Below are 19,842 nucleotides of genomic sequence, written 5' to 3'. Positions count from 1 at the left end.
TACTTTTAAAAAGGCTAGAAAAATAACTTAGACTGGGGCGCCTGGGTGGCTCAGCCGGTTGAGCGTCCGACTTCGGCCCAGGTCATGATCTCGTGGTCCGTAGGTTCGAGCCCCGCATCGGGCTCTGTGCTGACAGCTCGGAGCCCAGAGCCTGTTTCAGATTCTGTGTCTCCCTCTCTCTCTGACCCTCCCTGTTCATGCTCTTTCTCTCTCTGTCTTAAAAAATAAATAAACATTAAACAAAAATAAATAAATAAATAAATAAATAAATAAATAAATAAATAAATAAATAGAAAAATAACTTAGATAATTGCATTCTATTATCTCATTTGAAAATGCACATTTCAGGGGCGCCTGGATGGCTCAGTGGGTTAAGCGTCCAACTTCAGCTCAGGTCACGATCTCACAGTTCGTGAGTTTAAGCCCGGCATCGGGCTCTGTGCTGACAGCTCAGAGCCTGGAGCCTGCTTCGGATTCTGTGTCTCCCTCTCTCTCTGTCCCTCCTCCACTCACACTCGGTCTCTCTCTCTCTCTTTCTTTAGAATAAATAAGCATTAAAAAAGTTAAAAAAAAATAAAATGCACATTTCTGAGTTAAAAAAAAATCCCTTTACACACACACACACACACACACACACACACACATTTTATTTCATTATTCTGTCCTTCAATGATACTTCAACTTCTAGCTGGCCAAACTACATCTCATATAAAACTTGAACATGGATATACTGGAGGATACTGAAAATTGTCTTTGATTAGGTTGGCTGTAATAATGGCTTTTTATTTTTTTTAAATAAAAGTTTAAAAAAAAAGAAGAATTCCCTTATAAGTTAACTATACTTTAAAATGTTCTAAGTTGGGGATGGTGCACTTTTTATGTAAAGGCTATATGATCTCTACTGACGTACTCAACTCTGTTGTGGACATTACCCAAACAAATGAACATGCTAAAATGTAAATTTTATACAATTTTGTGCCACATAATTTAACCATTATAAATGTAAAAATCATTCTCAGCCCACAAAATAAGAGGCAGGCAGGGATTTGACCTCTGCTCTAGAGGGAAAAAATATGAGAGAGAGAGAGAGAGAGAGAGAGAGAGAGAAGAAGAGAGAGAGAGAGAGAGAAGGTGAAAGGAAAAAAAAATAGGTTAAGATTACCCATGAGTTGACAATTGTTCTAGGTGGAGACAGTACGTTTAAATCCAAAATTCTCTTCTCCTTTTGTATACCTTTGCACATTTTGAGAATAAAAAGTTAAAAATTTGTAACTCAATACAATGAGTATCCTTTCACAATGTATACATATATCAAATCATCACACTGTACACTTTAAATACCTTATAATTTTCTTACTTATACCTCAATAAAGCTGGAAAAAATGTAAATTTTTAAAAGAGGAAGAGAAAGAAAGGATAGAAGGAAGGGAGTGAGGGAAGTTGGTTTATTTTTGCTGCCAGCACCACCATTATGCTGAGCTAGTCTCCCAATAACAAATGTATGGTTCATTTGGTTCAGGTGAAGTTTCCTTTACCCTGTCATGTGTTGTCCACATTTTCACACCAAGTTGTTCAGAAAGTCCCCTTCAAGGGGGAAAAAAATGACTACAGAGCTAATCAATGCCTCCCTGTACTTGAGAAGACATTTCTAATATTCTAGGGAGTTTTATTCAAATCTGCACTCAATAAATATGTAAGAAAATTAAAAAATGAATGATTCAAAAATAGGTTACAGGCTCACTTTTGACAAACTATTACATAATTTAATATTAAATAGTACCATTAAAACAGTTGTTTCACCATAAAAGACCTCAACGAATGTCAAAAAATCTTCTCCTTGTCTCTGAAATGCTACAGAATGGTAAGATACAGCAAGGTTCAAATGGAAAAAAACAAACAAACAAAAAACCCCAATGAAACCAACCAACAAAAACTACCCACACCCTCACACTTCTAGTCATCTCGTATAATATAAAAATAGTAATGATAAATTTAGATATCATACAATGGCACGTCACATTGAAAAAATATATTTTTAGCTTTACTTACAACTTTTAAATACAAGGCTGGGATATATCAAGACTATTACTAATGTTTTCCCTTTTATTTTATAATGAAAAAAATAGTCAAATACCATACTTCAGTGAGGTGGGTTTCTTGCCCATATTCCCAGCAATTCTCAAAGTCTTCCTGGAAATGCTCGTCAGTGGCTATTGTCAAAGACAGATCCTGGCTCAGACTTACGCAGCCCCTGAGTCAATCCTGAGTCAGTCTTGATCATACTTGGCAATATAGGAGTCTCATCCCTCCAGCATTAGAATCTGCCTACAAACTGTTACCTACCTTCAGGGATCCCTTAGACAAGGAATCCCTGGTGCTTACCAGGCTATAGTGTCCCCTGCCAGACACAGCAAGCATAAGAAGTCTGCACAATATCTGCTTTGCACCCCTAGGTTCCTACCTGTACTAGAACTCTGCTCTCATCTCAAACTTACGTGGCCAGAGCTCTGACGTTCTGCCTAGCTCTTCCCTCAAGAACTGGCCTCTGTCTCTCCATTTCAGGAGGATGCCTAGTGTCTGCCATAGACCACCCCCCCCCCCCACCAACAAACACACAAACACACACATGCTGTGCTTTCTCCTAAAGAATCCCCAAGATGCTGTTATGCACTTGACTCCACAGGTCATCACTTCGCTGAGAACACTGCTTCCCTGCTCAGTCCGCCTCCTCCACTGATAAGGACTGAGATGAGGAGTACTAAGACAGCAGACAGTCACTCCCTTTTGGAAGACTGCTCATAGTCAGGCCAGATCGTTCCTGGTTCACTTCTCCTGCCAGTTTGCCTTGGGAAAGCCCTGCTCTTCAAAGTCATTGAAGGCAGTCCACACTGCAAGGACAAGAAACGTTTCAGCAGACATGGCCAAGGTGTAGCTGCCACATACAGAGCTAGCTATAAAAGCAGGTTCTGTGAATCTCTTACCACTTACAGCAAAGAAGAAAAAGAGTCACTCATCTACCTTTATCAATATCCTAGTTCCAGATACATATTCAAAGTTGATTTTATTTGATGAGTTTTTAATTCATCTGTTTGCAAAAATTTATACATCAAAAATGCTGGATTCTAATTAAACACTTAAGCCTAAGAATCAAAGACCCAAACGGACTCTAACAGTCTGTTCACCTGAAGGAGAGGGCAAAATTATAATATATTACTCCATTAAAATATAACTTGAAATACAGCATATTAGTCTTCCACTTAACACACGTCTCGAACTTCTGAGGAATGCTGCACAAAGACGCTTTTGTAAAACCACTCCACAGCACTTTGATGTGACCGTATGTTCATTAAAAGGAAGTATTACTACTTACATACATAAGGTACATAATGAATTCAGTATGTGTCTAGAGTTGGCTAATGCCATTAAAGCACATGCCAAAAGCGCAGACTATAAATCAAAATGAGATTTGTCAAATAAGATCTTAATATGACTCAGGTTCGAAATAAATAAGTAAACCACTAACATTTTGATATGGGATTAGTGAAGAGAGCCAAGCCCAAACTGACACCAGGTTGCAATTGACATCCCTGTGTTCTATCTATAGCTTTGGCTATTCCTCTCTCTCTTCCACCTGGATAAGTACAAAATTAGCATGCACCAGGCATTCTTCACTCCCCTGGGGGTTTGTATCTCTATCGCCATTTTAAAGACTGATATTCTTTCCAAAATGTTGACATAAACCAGTTGGGCAGTTACAGATTTTTTTTTTTTTTTTTTTTTACAGCCCACATTACTGAAGTTTTGAAAGACCTGGATTATTCTTAAAACAGAATTTGGAAAACATTTGACATTAGTTTACTATTTCACTTTCAAATTGAGGAAGATTTAACAAAAGACCAAAAAGGGCAGACCTATAAGTAAAAAAGCCAAGCCATAAAAACAGCTATCAAAAATAAATAAATAAATAAATAAATAAATAAATAAATAAATAAGAAAATCTAGTCAGTGGATACTGCAGTTATCCAGGAAGTGTGAGCAAAAAAGATGAATATTGTTCAATGTATTATACTTTCTCTTTCCTGTGTCTCTACCCTCTCTCAGCCTGGGTTCCTTTCCTTCACATCAGCATAAAATCTTACCCAAGACTTTCCCATAAATCACTCTGATACATCCCTAGATCCTGAGTTCCCTGCATCAAATGTTGCTTTCATTCACTGCATGCCCACTGCCTGCCGAAGTCAAAATAAACTCCTTAGCATGGCATACCCAGTCCTCCATGATCCGGGCCCTTTTTGTGCCTCCACACCTCTACTTACCCTACAGAAGCTCACGTTCTATTCAACTGCTTCCTGCATTCCACATTCCTTCATGCCTTTGGTCACAATGTTCCCTTATACAGCCTCCCCCACCGACTTCACCTGGCTATACTACTCATTCTTAAAGTTCAGCAAATTATTACTTAAGGAAGCTTTTCTAGATTCCCCCCCACACACACACACACCCGCCTTAGGTATATGCCTCTCACAGAACTTCTCACGCAGTACTAGAAATCACCATTGGCTTGTCTGTATCCTCTAACAGTCAAAGAGCTTTTTGAGGAAACGAAGCATTTCCTGGAATTCTTGTATCTCTAGTACCTATCATATTACCTATATGATATGCTGAATAGATAGATAAATAAATAAATAAAATTGCTAGTCATATAAAGAATGCAGTGAAGAATACTATTCTGTCTAGAAAGATACGAGTCTTAACAACGAATCGCATTATTTCAACTTGCCATGCAAGGTATTGCTTCCCTTACAGTCATTGAAAACATCCCAAGACCAAAATGTTAAGGCCAAACTTAAGGAAGAAGAGAGTACAGAAGTAAAGAAAAGAAAACCTTGGAAAGTACTGACACTGATTTTTGGAGTCTACACAGACATGGCAGTAATATGATGCAAGCCTAGATCTACAGTAGGCGCATTTCAACTCAGAAGTAACATGTTAACATTCAGTCAGCCTCTTCCCAAGAATCATCAGGAAGTTCAGCAGTATTCACATGGAAACCATTTTTTCACATCCTGGGGTTTGTCACTAACTTCTCGAGAGCAGAGTTATCCACACCAGGTAAAGATCTAGACCTGAAGCCCTCCTGACAGAATCAGATTCTGTAACGGATTAAAAGGCTGAGTGGTGAGATGTAGGCTGGGCAAGAAGGCCAGCAATCTGGGAGCCGGAGACTCAAATTCAACTGCAGCTCTCACGCCATTCTCCAACATTCCCTCACAAGATATCGTAGCTCAGGAGCTGATGGAGGAAAATCTGACTGCTCAGCTCTTATTTCCCTTTAGTAGATTAACCAACCATACCTACAGAGCCCGCCGCAATCAATCCAAGTGCTCCTTGGTGTTGCGATAGTACGGAATTTTCTAGAGGACTCCTGGTTCGATCTGGACACAAAGAAAACTGAAAGCAATCACAAACCCATGGAGCGGTCACAAACCTACTGACCAGGAAGGAAGCACTCCTTGCTCAGTGGCTGAAGGACGCAAACAGAGACCTCCCTTCTTGTGGAGACAGGAGCGATCTGAAGGTCTGGGGACAACTTCAGGTCCCACGTGCTATTAGAGCCCTGCCATCACACACGGACACCTCCCTTCCCAAGTGCTAGAGCCGTCCCTTAGTGTGAGTCCGGAAAACCTTGACGGCAACTTGTTTTAATGTGTGACTCTGTCCAATTAGATACAAAACACATTTCTATATCAAATGCAGGTGGTAGAGGTGGAAATTAGGGAAGATTTTATTCCTGCAAGCTCTCTACCACTCAATAGCCTTCTAAGTTCCTATCACTTGGATGGTTATGCTTGGAATTTCTGTGACTTGGTTTCCTCTGGTTTCTGGGCAGCACTGCTCTCTAATATCTGTAGCCAGCAGAATAATTTCAATAAAAGAGCTGATAGGATCTGGTTTTTCCGCTGTTTCTAAAATCTCCAGTTCAGTATCTGTGAAAAATAGTTAAAATGCCAAAATTCAAAGTGAATTAAGAGGGGGAAATAGTCTGGGGTGCCTAGGTGGCTCAGTCAGTTAAGTGTCCAACTTCGGCTCAGGTCATGACCTCACTCTTCATGGGTTCGAGTCCCGCGTCGGGCTCTGTAATGACAGCTCAGAGCCTGGAGCCTGCTTCAGATTCTGTGTCTCCCTCTCTCTCTGCCCCTCCCTCTCTTGCACTCTGTCTCTCTCTCAAAAATAAAACATGAAAAGTTTTTTGTTTTTTTTGTTTTTGTTTTTTTAAAGAGAGGGAAATAGTCTGAAACTTGTAGCTCGAAAAGTACAAATAATGAGGGAAAAGTACCCACTCAAAATCTGCTGCTTGGGGAGCACTAGAGGAGAGGTGGGGGGGGGTCAAACATAGACCCACCCAGCACACAGAGAGCCCCCAATAGCACCTGGATACAGCCACAGGCTTGCTGAACAAAAGACACTTAATAACACAAAGGGGAGGAATGTAGTTAAGTGTTTTCTAAATTAAAATTTGGGGGGTGAATCAATTCTATTCACATTTGGGGAGGGGTGAGGAGAAGGACCAAGGTTACATTAAGCAACAAATGTAGCAAATTAAAAGAATCAAAGCCTACTGAGTGAGGTATTTAATATCATTTAGGTATTTATGTGTTTTAAATATCATTCTAAAGTATATATTTCAGTATGTTTATTGATAATTTTTACACGGAGCTTCTTTTAAATAGGGTGTTTTGCTACTGAAAACAAACCAGACATGACTCAGTGGAGAAATGTTTTTCTCTCTTTATTCATGCTTAAGGATCATGAAGACACTAGTCTTACCAAAAGATGTGATTGAAAAAAGAAACATGCAAGTTGAAGATAGAGGGTAAACATAAAAATATACATTAATCTTGCTTTATGTATTTCTAATAACTAGCATGTACTATTACTTTTTTTTTTTAATTTTTTTTTTCAACGTTTATTTATTTTTGGGACAGAGAGAGACAGAGCATGAACGGGGGAGGGGCAGAGAGAGAGGGAGACACAGAATCGGAAACAGGCTCCAGGCTCTGAGCCATCAGCCCAGAGCCTGATGCGGGGCTCAAACTCACGGACCGCGAGATCGCGACCTGGCTGAAGTCGGACGCTTAACCGACTGCGCCACCCAGGCGCCCCTATTACTTACTTTTTAACATACTGTTTGCAGAGGCTGCTGTTGAAAAAGAGAATTTGGGTTTATTTTATTCCTTTAAGGGGGTAGAAATAATGAATTTCTCCTGAGTTATTCAGATTACTTTTTTCAACAATAATGTATTTGCACCTCCTCTTTTACCAAAACAGATTTGAGGTAGCTCACAGGGTTTTGTATACAGAATATTATCAAGAGAACTTTCTGAAGCCTCTTCTCAGGTATCTTTCAAACTTTGTCCTTTCTGAAGGATAGTAACCCTGCATGAATCACCAAGTGTGTTCATTATTGTATTTCTCAGGTTAAAATGTAGAAGGATTTAAAACTCCTGAAAAATATGATGAAGTTTCTGGTTTACTGAGAGGCTTTGTGATTACCTATCCCAAGTGAATTGAGAGTTATATATTAATCATCTCTGACATAAAGTACAAAAAACAAAATACATAAAGTACAAGTTATTCGATTTTGTTCTTAATCTGCTAGTTGTTCACCTGCTTATTGTGTTCTTTCATCATTTTCTTCCCAAAGCCTTATTCTTCTGAATGGATAGCAAATTGCATATTGGTACTACTTTTCCAATGAATGCAAGGTTACCTCTTTGGTTTTGGACAGTAAAGGAGCAGTAGTTACAGAAGCTGCATGGGAAGTCAGTTGTGTGTGTGTGTGTGTGTGTGTGTGTGTGTGTGTGTGTGTGTGTGTTTAATGTGCAGAGCTAAGTATAAAAAGAAAAGTAGGTGTTGTGTGGTTCATGTTTTCTGTGGGCGGATATAATGATCTAAGGGGTGTTTTAGTAATATAGAGTGTGATATGAGTAAGTATTAATAGTAATAATGAAACCCATTTGAAATTCACATTCTAATATAGTGTTCTATTTGGTTCCAGAGAATATAATCTACTAAGGTGTTAGTTTTATTTATAAAAACTATGTACCATTGACTTTTTTTTTTTTCAGTTTTTCTATATTATGTCACCAGGGCTTGGCTATAGAATTGGCAGTTGAAACTAAACTGTGGGACTTTTTTATTGCAGAGACGTTTTTATTACTGCTATTTCTTGTAAGCTGGACATAAGTTTGGCTTTCCACTACACTAAGAAAGTTGTGTGTGTTGGGTGCAGAACAGCTCCAAAATGGACTTGACTGCTGTTTCTTTCTCTTTCTTTTTCTAAACATTTATGTTGGCAAAGACTTTGGATCCCCTTGAAAGAATGCTACAAAACACGGTAAGTGGGTAGATCAGTGGGCATCTAGGGGCTCTGCCAACAGCCATGTGAGACATTACACTGTCATGCAATCAAATAGCAGGAAAATCAGTTCCTGAAGACCAATCATTACAGCCTTTTATTTCCTATTTATTTCCCCAAGTGCCAATGATGATTATTTCTTCCCCCCACCTTCTTTCCAGATGTGATCTATTGGATTGTATTTCTGAAGAATTATTCGAGACAACTGCACTGGACAGTTACTGTAAGCTTCAATATATAGCACACTGAACTATACATTTCTTGGCATATGTTTTGCTAATGTCTCTAAAGCAAAAGTAGAAAACCCTCCTAACTTTTACATCTTAACTGTAAGCTACAAGTAATTAGATCCGTGCCCAAGCATTTTAAAGTGTCCCATCAATATAAAGAATATAACAGTAAAATTTTACTGAGAAATATATAATTTCATGTTTAGGATCAAACAGTCCCATCTACTTAAAAGACTATAATTAACATGAACATTTAGCCTGACCAAGCAGATTGGCATTCAACACAAGCAGATGATACGAACTAGGTTTTAGCAAATTTAAACAAATAGAGCATATTTTACATAATGATAATGATAGCATTTGAGACAGCCTAATTTTAAGGTCTCCATGCAGATAAAACTAATGGATGTGCCATTGTTTTGTGGTGTCCAAAGAAAGGAAATAAGATTTCACTTTTCTTTCACAAAAGAAAAACAACTTGAAAATATGGCTTACTGATGGCTAAGGCCACACTGACGGATGTATTTTGTTCTAAGAGCTAACATGGGTATAAAATTTAATTCCATGAAATGTGGGTCCGAGAAGAATTTTAAATTCATCTTTTCAAAACTTTATGCTTCCTGGGGTCTAGGGCAGAAAAGCTTCAGGATGAGTCTGAAATATCTTGTCATAGCAGATGGCAGAGAAGTCATCATAGGCCACTGACAGCATGTTAAAACAGCTTAGGAGCCAACTTGAGAAGGTGCCCATAGGCCAGAGATAGGGAATCTGGGCATCACTAATCAATTGACACACATTAAACATAGACGTTTTATACAAAATGTGCCTCAAGGTAGGCAAAGAGGTAAGGCAGGGAAATTATAAGTAATCCAAATAATAATAAATGAAGTTGGAAAGGCAGCTGGAAAAGTACCCTGAACCTCTAATAAGATACTGGTACTGACCTAGGCAATGATGATAATGACCGAATTAAACAACAACAACAACAACAAAAGAAGCAGCAGGAAGACGTGTCATGGAAATTCACACCGCTGCTTAAAAAGTATTTTTGACAAAACAATTTGATCCAGCTTCTTTGTAGCTAGTCATCAAAGATGGCTCTCCTCTCCCCAATAAATTATGCTGCTATTACTTTTGTAATATCCTATGCCTTAAATCTGGGCTGTCCCTGTGATTCACTTTAATAGCAGAGTGTGGTGGAAGCGACACTGTGTGATTTCCAAGGCTAGGTCTGAAGAGTCTTGCATTTATGCGTTGGTCCCTTGGTATGCTCATTGCGGTAAGCCAATCACCACGGAAGAAGTGTCACTACCCCATGAGAAAGTCCAAGCTAGCCACATGGAAAAGCCACGGTGAGAGAGAGATGCTGGGCCAGCCAGCTCTCAGCTGACCAGTCTTCTCAGCCCAGGAGCCAGACGTGTAAGTAAGAAAGCTCTTAGTGCTCCTGCCTCAACGACCATCTCATTGCAACTATATGAGGGATCCCAAGTGGGAAACACCCAGCTGAGTTCCCCATCCTCACAACTGTGAGAGGGTCCATTAACATTTTAAGCCACTAAGTTTGGGTGTTGTTTCTTATGCAGCAACAGATGATTGGAACAAGCCTAACTGCTACCTGTACAGAAAATACAGAAGTACCATTAAATGAAGGAGAAAACAAAGGAATGGAGGGGAAACCTATTAGTTATAAGAGGACTTTCTTTATTGGCGTACGTGAACCTTAACTAGGATTTTGTTTTATGGGTTGATTTTTAAATCAGGAGCCGATTAAAGTTATAAGACTATAGGGAACATGTGAACATGAACGGATATCAGATATTAAGAAATTATTTTTAAAACATTTTAGATGTGGTTGTATTTTTTTTAAAGTCTTTAACAACGGATTTAAGAGGTGCACGCTTGGGGTTATGAAACAAGTCATGGAGATGAAATGCTGTACTTACAGCAACATAGTCAATAATGTTATAATTATGTTGCATGTGACAGATGGTGACTACAGTTACCAGTGGTGAGCACTGAATAACGTACAGAATTGTTGAATCAATATGTTGTATACCTGAAACTAATACAACACTGTATATCAATTATACTTCAATATTTTTTTTTTTTTTACAAAAGGATACGGACTAAAATATTCATGGATGAAAAATATTTGTTCTCTGGAGGGCAGGGGAGAGTATATAAGAGTACAGATGAAGTTTAGCCATGAGTTTGTAAAGGTCCAAACTGGAAGTCCATTTTATCATGCTTATTACTTCTACATTATGTTAGAACTTTCTCTTAATAAAACTGTGTATGCTTTGTTGAACTACTGGGCTGTATTTTTTGTTAAAGTGTGTGACATACTTAACACCTAATGGTAGCTAAAAAAGCCATAATGTTATCAATCTACATTTTGGAAAGTTCTTTTTCTTTTCTTTTCTGTTTCTTACAAACAAATAAAACAAACTTTCACATCCTCACATATTTAAAATACTGATCCAGATATTTATCAATGATTCTCTTTCCCCCACAAAATAGGAACCATAATATCCCATTCTAGCATACATAACTGAGCTGGGTCAACCAAGATCATTTATGAGAAAAAAAAAAAATGTTCTGAAAACCATACTCTGCTACACAAATGTAAAACACTGTTGGCCATAGAAACCATGTGTTGGGCACAATATTTGGCATATATGCAGTGAACTCTCTCAAAACCTGAAATCTCAGAACTCTTTTGTCTTTAATGCATTTGGCCCTAATGCCAGATATAATGTCTGGAAAATAGTAGAAAAACTATATATAAATTATAAGTTATATAACTTATATAACATATATATATTATATATATTACATATATAATATATATATATTTTTTGGATGAACGAGTAAACAGGGAGGAAGAGGGCATGGGGATTTTTGATACATTAGCTTTTGCCATTGATCCTACATCTTTTCTAAAAAAAAGCCAACTAAGATACACTTGAAACGAATGTAACGTTGTGTGTCAACAATACTTCCATGTAGAAGACAAAGGGTCAGTTGGGCAACAGAGTGTGGGGCAGATAGCTTACCATGAACCCACCAGAACTATCTGCTCAAACAAGTTATATGCATACATAGCCTATTATTATAAATTTTAGCACTGTTTTCAAGCTTGTATATACAAAGTAGAAAAGGGATGATTACCGTCTCAGTATGCTACACCTGATTAAATCTACTTTTGTGTGCTTTTGATTTTCTTAAAAACTAATTATAAGGGGACGAAAGCTTGGTATTTAATACATGCTGGTCAAGTGAGCAATAAACAATTGCAAACTTTCCTAGGGGCTATTTTGCTCTGTCTCATCATCAGGAAGCTAAAGCATATGTTAGATGTTAGCCTGGGTGGACACAAATGTGTCCTATTTATTCAAGGTTTCCTTTGAAGCCACAATTTATAACTTTTGTTTCTTAGGGGTACATGTCAAACTTCATTTAGCATTGGTTGGTATCCAGATACACTGAATAGCAAAAAGGCAGAATTCAGGGGCAAAATAATATGCCTGCTATATGAGCAATGATGCCAGTTTCGTTTATCTAACTCACAGATAACAAGAGGAGAAGTACAATGGAAAAGATGGCAACAGAAAATCAGGATAAAAATTATTTAACCTGTAAGCGTAAACTACATATACACAGGAAGAAATATGAAATATGTTTTAGATCAATGTCTAAGAGGTGGATAATTGTAGAGTAAGTTCTTTTAAAATGTTGTGCTTTTTAACCCTTAAATTTCAAAGGTTATATACTCACCTGGTACATATCTATTTGCATAAAATTTTCCTTTCTCCTAAGAATGTTTTGCAAATTTTTTTCTGGAAGAATCTGCAAATTTATATATATATATATATATATATATATATATATATATATATATATATATATAAAGAGATATTGGTACAACTGATGCTTCACTTTATGACATGAAAAGTAGAAATTTGGTGAATTTTATGGATATTATAGACTATGGATATTGTGGAATATCCATAAAATCGACCCAAATAAAGCAATATTTAAATAATGTTTTATACTTATGAAGTTATGTTATATTTATTAATTCATTTAGATCCCAAAACACACTGTGAATGAGGTATTATAAGCCTAAATTCATAGATTTGTAAGGTGGGACTCAAAGCTCAATAAAATTTGTAAACCTAAGTCATGTACTTACATATTGCTGAGTGTTTCAACTACACTATGACACTTTGGAAAGCAGTTTTCAAGTATGACTGTGATTCTTACATTTGTGGGACGAGTTATCATGCCCTTTCGACATTAGTTTTCTAAGACTCATCCACGTTGTTCAGTTTAGCTGAGTTCATTCACTTCCAATGCTGTTTTACTCCATTATGTGACTACACAGGTTGTTTATTCATTGGTCTCTTGATGGATATTTGAATTATTTCCCTTTTGAAATTGTACCCTGTGCTTCAGTGAACTTTTCTGTACATATCTCCCTGTGGACATGTGTCAGAGTTTCTCTGGGGCACACATTTAGTAACAGAATTACTGAATCACAAGGTGTGTGTATGCTTAACTTTATTAGAAGTGTTTGTTTTCCAAAGTGTTTATATCAACTTACAAAATACATCATCTTATACTAAAAGCAAAACTAACCAATAGATTATTTTCAAATACATTTGCATAAGACAAAAAAAGATGACAGAGGATAATAAAAAAAAAAAAAAAGACTTCCAATAATAAAATTCATAATAGCAGTAATTTCTAGGAAAGAGCCAAGAGGATGAAATGGGGTGTATTCACAATTTGAAGTCACAAATAGCCTCAATGTATTGATAATATTCTTGGTATTAAGGTCACTTGTGGATTCCCGGGTGTGTGTGTGTGTGTGTGTGTGTGTGTGTGTGTGTGTGTGTGTATACATCTCTCTCTCTCTCTCTCTCTCTCTATATATATATATATATATATTACACATCTATAAGGGTGTGAAAGCTTAGTATATATAGATGTGTATATACATATAGATGTGTACATATACATATATAGAGAGATGTATATATATGTATACATGTGTATACATATATATACATATATACGTATACATATACACATACGTATATGTGTTAACTATATTCTTTTATATGCATCAATGTTTACATAATATTTACATAATTTTATACCTCAGTGTGTACAATAATAAGGATCTTAAAAAGAGGTTAGGAGCCTTGAGAATTATTGGCAAACACAACTACTTTACATTTTAAAATAAATTTATTATATTTTTTTAAAGATGGAAATAAAAATAAAAGCAAGAAACAAGTTTTAATGTATCATGCCAAATTTTGATAATGTTGAGGTTCCCAAGAGAATACTCCCTTTTTGTCAATAGTTTTTAGAACCCTCAATCAAAGTTCACAGAAATTGGACCTTGAGAAATGAAGGAATGGATTTGGTGATGTTTCCTCTTCTGGGGGAATTTTTCCTCTAGCTGATACATCTATCTTGAAAACATTCAAATTAGTCAGTTATCAAAGACTTAAAATGATGACAAATTACTAACCCAGTGGTTCAAAGAAGAAAAATTAAGTCCAGTATTCCCCAAAGTAAAGTAAACATCAGCATATAGCCCCAGTAAGTAATTTATTGATAAGTAAAATACCTGCAATATTGTACTTATATATAGAAGTACTTGAACTTACATATTACAGACATTTGGACCATATGTAAAAACAGACATTTATAAGGCATTTGATAGCAAAATATCCAAGCAGACGTTCTAATATGTTCTTCTACACCCAGGAGATGGTCTTGTGCGCCCCAGAAGTCTCACACCATCAACTTTAGAGGTCATCGGAGCAACCCTACAAGGATTATATTAAGGAGCACATAGCCCAAACTCACAGAACAGGACTCTATTTGTTTGTAAATCCCATTATTTGGTTATTTATTCAACCTATTTCTATTACTCTGAAGAAATTAATGTGTCTGTCAGATTAAAGTTGGTAACACCCAATTGGTTCAACAGCTGTATTTGCAAATAGGGTAAATGAGAATTAAAGGCACCATCTTTAGGTTTGACTTATGTTCCAGGGACTCAAAGGAAAAACAAAAACAAAAGCATAAGACCAAAAAAGAAGAAACAAATCACCTTTGTGTTATTGGGTAATTGATTTTTTTTTTTTTTTTAAGGTTTCCAAGCAGATAAAATCAACACCTTAAAAGACTTGCCTTTAACCCAGGATTTCTTTTATTTAAGCATACAACTGAGGGTGCCTGCCTAGAGGAGTAATAGTTTGTTCCTAACAAAAGAGTCTGGATTCCACAATATGCCTTTTGCCAGAGGCATCGTTCCCCAAAGCGCACAGCTAACTGCATCTCCTGCTGTACCTGTAACAATTTAATTGTAGAAGTCAGCCTAGTCAAGCATCTCCAGCTCATGACTGGGAGACATGAAATTCATTGTCATTATTGTCCCTGTCATTTTGGATCATTATATCCTGCTGCAGAATTTTCCTCACTTCAGTGCATTTTTACCTCCAGGAGCCAGGGATTATAGCTGAGGTTGGGGTGGGGGCAGGACCGTGAACTACATTTACCTCAGGGGAGCCAGAGATTAAATTGGCTTTGCTCTCTCACGAGCTGAATTCATCTATTTGTATGCTGTTGAGTTTTAGGCTGGAATAAAAATGAATATTCTAGTGAAACCTGGGCTTTAATTCCCCCTTTGAAACATGGATATAACCGACTTTTATTTACATTAGGAAAGCTAATGTAATTTCCTGTAGGTTGCGATTTTCATATGTGCATAAGGAATACTTAAGGGCATCATTGGGTATGAAATAACAGACATCTCTCTCTGTCAGTGCCTTGATGCTCACAAGGAAGAATTTAAAGCCATAATTTTGTTCTCCAGTCTCATCTTATAGAAGCTTAATGGCTGTATTTAATGGTTTTAAATATTTAATGATTTTTTAATTATATCTCATGTTCTGTGCACTGGATTGGATAACTGGAGTCCAACTAGAATGGCAGCAAAGAACATACTCTGGAAACAGATAGACTGAAGTAAAGTTGACAGAGGAAGGCAAAATAAGTTCCTGAAGAAACCGGCACCCCCTCCTGCGCTGATTCCTATCTCATGGCATGCCGAGTTGCTCAAGAGTGTCATGCCTTAAATACTTCTGGCTGACTTAGGAGAGTTGAAGCAGCCTCCATACTACCTGGTACCCCCTTACTAGAGGTAATGACCATGGCCGGCATCAGCCGATGGCTCTCTGGTAGCAGAAGGCAAGAAACAGGTAAGCACCACCAGGATTACGTCTCAGTCATAAAACCAGTGAGTTGACTGTGTGTTTTCTCTAACAGAATAGATGAAGAAAATATAACCTGATCTGTTCCTTCCAATCCCAACTTTCATTTCATATAAATTTCACTGAGAAATTTGACATTTACTTTGCACTGAAAAAGATGGTACTTATTCCTCCATATGGGTGAGTTTGTTTTTCAGCACTTAACAACAAAATATGGCAATGGATCATACCTATGCCAAGCACATAATAACCGCTATAATTACTACATTTGAAAGTATGTGGAATTTATTTTATTACCCGTATTGACTTTTGTGGAGGAATACATTTTGCCTTACTCAAATGCAATGGCCATCACTATTTATTTAGGATGAACTATTCCTACGAATAATTAAGAAAAACTATGTTGATCTTTGTACATTTTGTATGTCAGAGGGAACACCTCAAGGCCCTAACATCCAGCCTTGTAGGAACTTTAAAGACTTTCTCAGCCACTGGTCTAAGGTAATGGCAATGTTTACTGGTTTGACTATGTTTTTGTACTGTTATATTTTACTTTTCATTGGTGCTGAAATAACTGTATAATGAATTACTAATAAGAGTGTTTAGTTAGCCTAACTTCTTGTAGCACTGAGAAGTTCAATTTAATTACTTTTGCCACTTTTTCATAATCAAGATTCTCCCAAGTTGGGAGTTATAAAAATTATTATTTCTGCTCACTTTAAAGTGGTTAATTTTACGTTATGTGAATTGCACTGCAATAAATTATTTTTCAGTAAAAAAGAAAAAAAAAAAGTTATTTCCAGCAGCCCAAATTCATTTTGACGTTATTTGGGTAACTTATTACATTCTCATAATGGTCAGTTATAAAGAAGATTTTTTTCTTTTCTTGTTAAGAAAGTTTTACCTTATAAATTACAATGTATAGACCTCATTTGCAATAGTAAATATTCCGGTACCTTTTCCTCTCTGAAATACTCTGGTGACAGGATGATAATGTTCCTTTTTGGTCAAGGGGTAGGGCATTCCTTCCTTTCTCTGAGCACACACTACACGTAAGTGTAGTAAGCCAGAGTAATGCCCTTACTTATATGCTCCTTTCTACCTTACTTCCTCATTGATATTTAATTTGCTCATCACACCATTAGGTAAAACAGGAGTTGCTCTGTCAGTGAATACAGTTGTGAAACCATAAAACTATACTTTGCTGCACATTCTTGTTTTGCCTCACCTCAAATACAGGACATAGCTGGACCTGTATTATTTCAGAACAAGGATATAAATATAAATATAAATATAAATATAAATATAAATATAAATAATCTCAAATGACTAGAATATAATTATTTTATCCCTTCAAGATTTAAGATTTTTATAGTCAACTTTCAAATACCAATTTGAAATTATTTTACATAATAATTTTTATATTTTTCAATAATTCTTGCTGAACTCATAATTTTGCAACCTATAAACAAGGTATGAAATCCAATTTTATTTTATTTTATTTTATTTTATTTTATTTTATTATTTTATTTTATTTTATTTTATTTTATTTTATTTCATTTTATTTTATTTTATTTTATTTGTTTATTTATTTATTTTGAGAGAGTGACAGAAAGTGCAAGGGAGGGAAAGAGAGAATCCCAAGAAGGCTTCTCAACACAGGGGGTCTATCTCACAAACCATGAGAGGATGACCTGAGTAGAAATCAAGAGCCAGGCACTTAGCTGACTGAGCCACCCAGGTGCCCTAAAACCCAATTTTAGATTAAAGAAATTCTTCTCTTGCTTCTAATTAGATGATGTTTCTTCTGCACATGTGACATAAATTTCCCTTGGTTCCTCTATGTAGAATCAATAAGAATCTGTAAAAATCACAACAATATCAAACCAACGAAAAACAGGATGCCACAAATTCAGATGTGACATCCACTTACAGTCCTCTCAAGGAGATTCAGATATGCACAGGCTAAAAAATAAAACTAGTTAGTATTTGATACATCACATGGTAAAGAAAATGACCAAGTATTTGAGAGGGTTTAGCCAGGAGGGATGGGTAATAGGAGGCAAAGGGCACAAACACTTCCTTGTCAGGATGGAAAGGATGTCATTTGCAGAATGCCTTCTTACTCCTCCTGGACCCAAAACCTCTTTAATATAATCACCCACTAAACTACAATGGATTAGCATTAAGGGTCTGATGCAGAGAAAGCAAATTCACAGTTAAGGTTGTCCTTTAACATGTAGGCTCAACAAGGGCACCAAAAAGTAGTTAAGTGCCACCCCCCCCCCCCCCCCCACCGTGGTGCTTAGATGCTGGAAGGCACTGTAAATTGTGAATTCTCTAGCTTTTAATGTTTGTCTAAGACCCTTAACATTTTTCCAATATTGTTGCTCCTAGGACATTTTCTTGAGTTTGTCCCTGTTGCCCCCTCTGCACATATACATTCTGCATTCATACATGAAGCATGACAGACAGCTAAATTGATTCAGAAATCTAACACTGAGAAGAAGAAAAAAGGTGGGGGTAGGCTTGAGGATATCCTATAATATAAAGTGTAAATATCAAAGTCTCCTGAAAACATACAAACAAAAAGAACAGAAAACAACAACAACGAACATTTCTTCATGCTAAGAGTTTAGATATGTAAGATGAAATACAAAGGTCACATAATGGGGTTAAAAAAAAAAAAAAAAAAACAACCCACTGAGCTATAGAGCCCAAGCTGTCTTTTGTGACACAAAATTTCCAAGACTTTTTGAACGTGTACAATTATCTGTGTCCAGCTATTTATTTTATAAATAGACATCCATCCCTGGACTATTCTGTGATTCCATACACCCTTTAAAACCATAGTACAATTTCACAAATGGCTTTTCCTGTTTTGTTTTGTGTTGCATTGTGGTCCATCTGGAGACATATTAAGTGGTTAAGTCCTTCAAATAAAAGTGTATAAAATTATATTGTTCACATATACCCATACCCACCCACACACACAAAGAATGAACAAGGAACACATGGCAAATGGATATTAGATAATGTTTCTGTTAGAAAACATTTAACAACAAAAAAATAAGCAATAAAAACTGAGGCTTTGGTTTAACAGATGCAATGTTCATCTACCTCATCACATAAATTATACGTTCAAGAATTGTGTCCTGTGCAAAATACAAACATGTCAATTTCAGCCCAGAGGGCATTTTTCTCTAGGTTTATAACCCCTTGAAAATAGAGGTTTCATCTAGAAAACCTAACAGATATTCAGCTGCTTTCAACATTATAATATATTCATAAGGCAAGTATTCACTGGCAAACGTGGAACAAATTAAATGGCATGAGGGTGCGGCCCAAATTCATAATGATGGAAAATGAACCAAACCAACCATGAGACAAAGTAGAAATCAAAGAAGAAAAAGAATGCTCAAAAACTGAAAAATGTTAAAATCAAAACACCACGAGTAGTGTTTCAGCTAATATTAGACAAAGTGGTGTGTGTGTGTGTTTGTGTGTGTGTGTGCCCACACGCATATGTGTTTGTATGTTGTAGAAGACCAGCATTAAAATTAATAATGTGAAACTATGTCATTAAGAACATACTGTAAGGGCCATGAGTAAGAGAGAAGTGCCTTGTAAAAAGAAAAATCACATACCGTCATAATAGACGATTGCTCCTACCAGTTTGTCCTTCTGGAGCATTGGGAAATGTTCAAGGGCTCTGGATTTGCTGAGGACATAACTGCTTTTCAGGCAATTGCTTCCTGCAACCAGATCATATAGCTTGATTCCTACCCAGTAATAAGGTAGCTGCCACCACCTATGGCATAAATAGGGGGAAAGGTTTCTTGAGACACAGGGTAGAACATTCTAGAATGTCACTGTAAGTTACAATATACTTTGCATT

The 19,842-nt window shown here is 36.6% G+C and overlaps 1 protein-coding gene and 1 long non-coding RNA gene across 6 annotated transcripts in view; both read right to left on the bottom strand.

The window, feature by feature from the left end:
• Positions 1-19,842, bottom strand: part of GPD2 (glycerol-3-phosphate dehydrogenase 2) — a 147,961-nt gene that overhangs the window by 49,585 nt on the left and 78,534 nt on the right. For all 5 annotated transcript variants that reach the window (XR_015255235.1, XM_086718638.1, XM_086718637.1 and 2 more), the window contains exon 6: positions 19,592-19,755. Coding sequence is in view for 4 of the 5 variants with exons in the window: in XM_086718638.1 (XP_086574764.1) it covers positions 19,592-19,755 (164 nt within the window). In the remaining variant the exon portion in view is untranslated. The remainder of the gene's footprint in view (positions 1-19,591; positions 19,756-19,842) is intronic.
• LOC147578486 (uncharacterized) lies at positions 6,774-12,530 on the bottom strand. Its single transcript, XR_015255234.1, has 2 exons — positions 7,154-12,530; positions 6,774-6,921 (listed from the first exon to the last, which is right to left on the bottom strand). It is a non-coding gene; the product is annotated as an uncharacterized LOC147578486 (long non-coding RNA).

Source organism: Puma concolor, chromosome C1, assembly GCF_028749965.1.
Source record: "Puma concolor isolate L17-30 chromosome C1, mPumCon1.1.hap2, whole genome shotgun sequence".
NCBI classification, from domain to species: Eukaryota; Metazoa; Chordata; class Mammalia; order Carnivora; family Felidae; genus Puma; species Puma concolor.
This window is presented reverse-complemented; position numbering and strand designations above follow the sequence as displayed.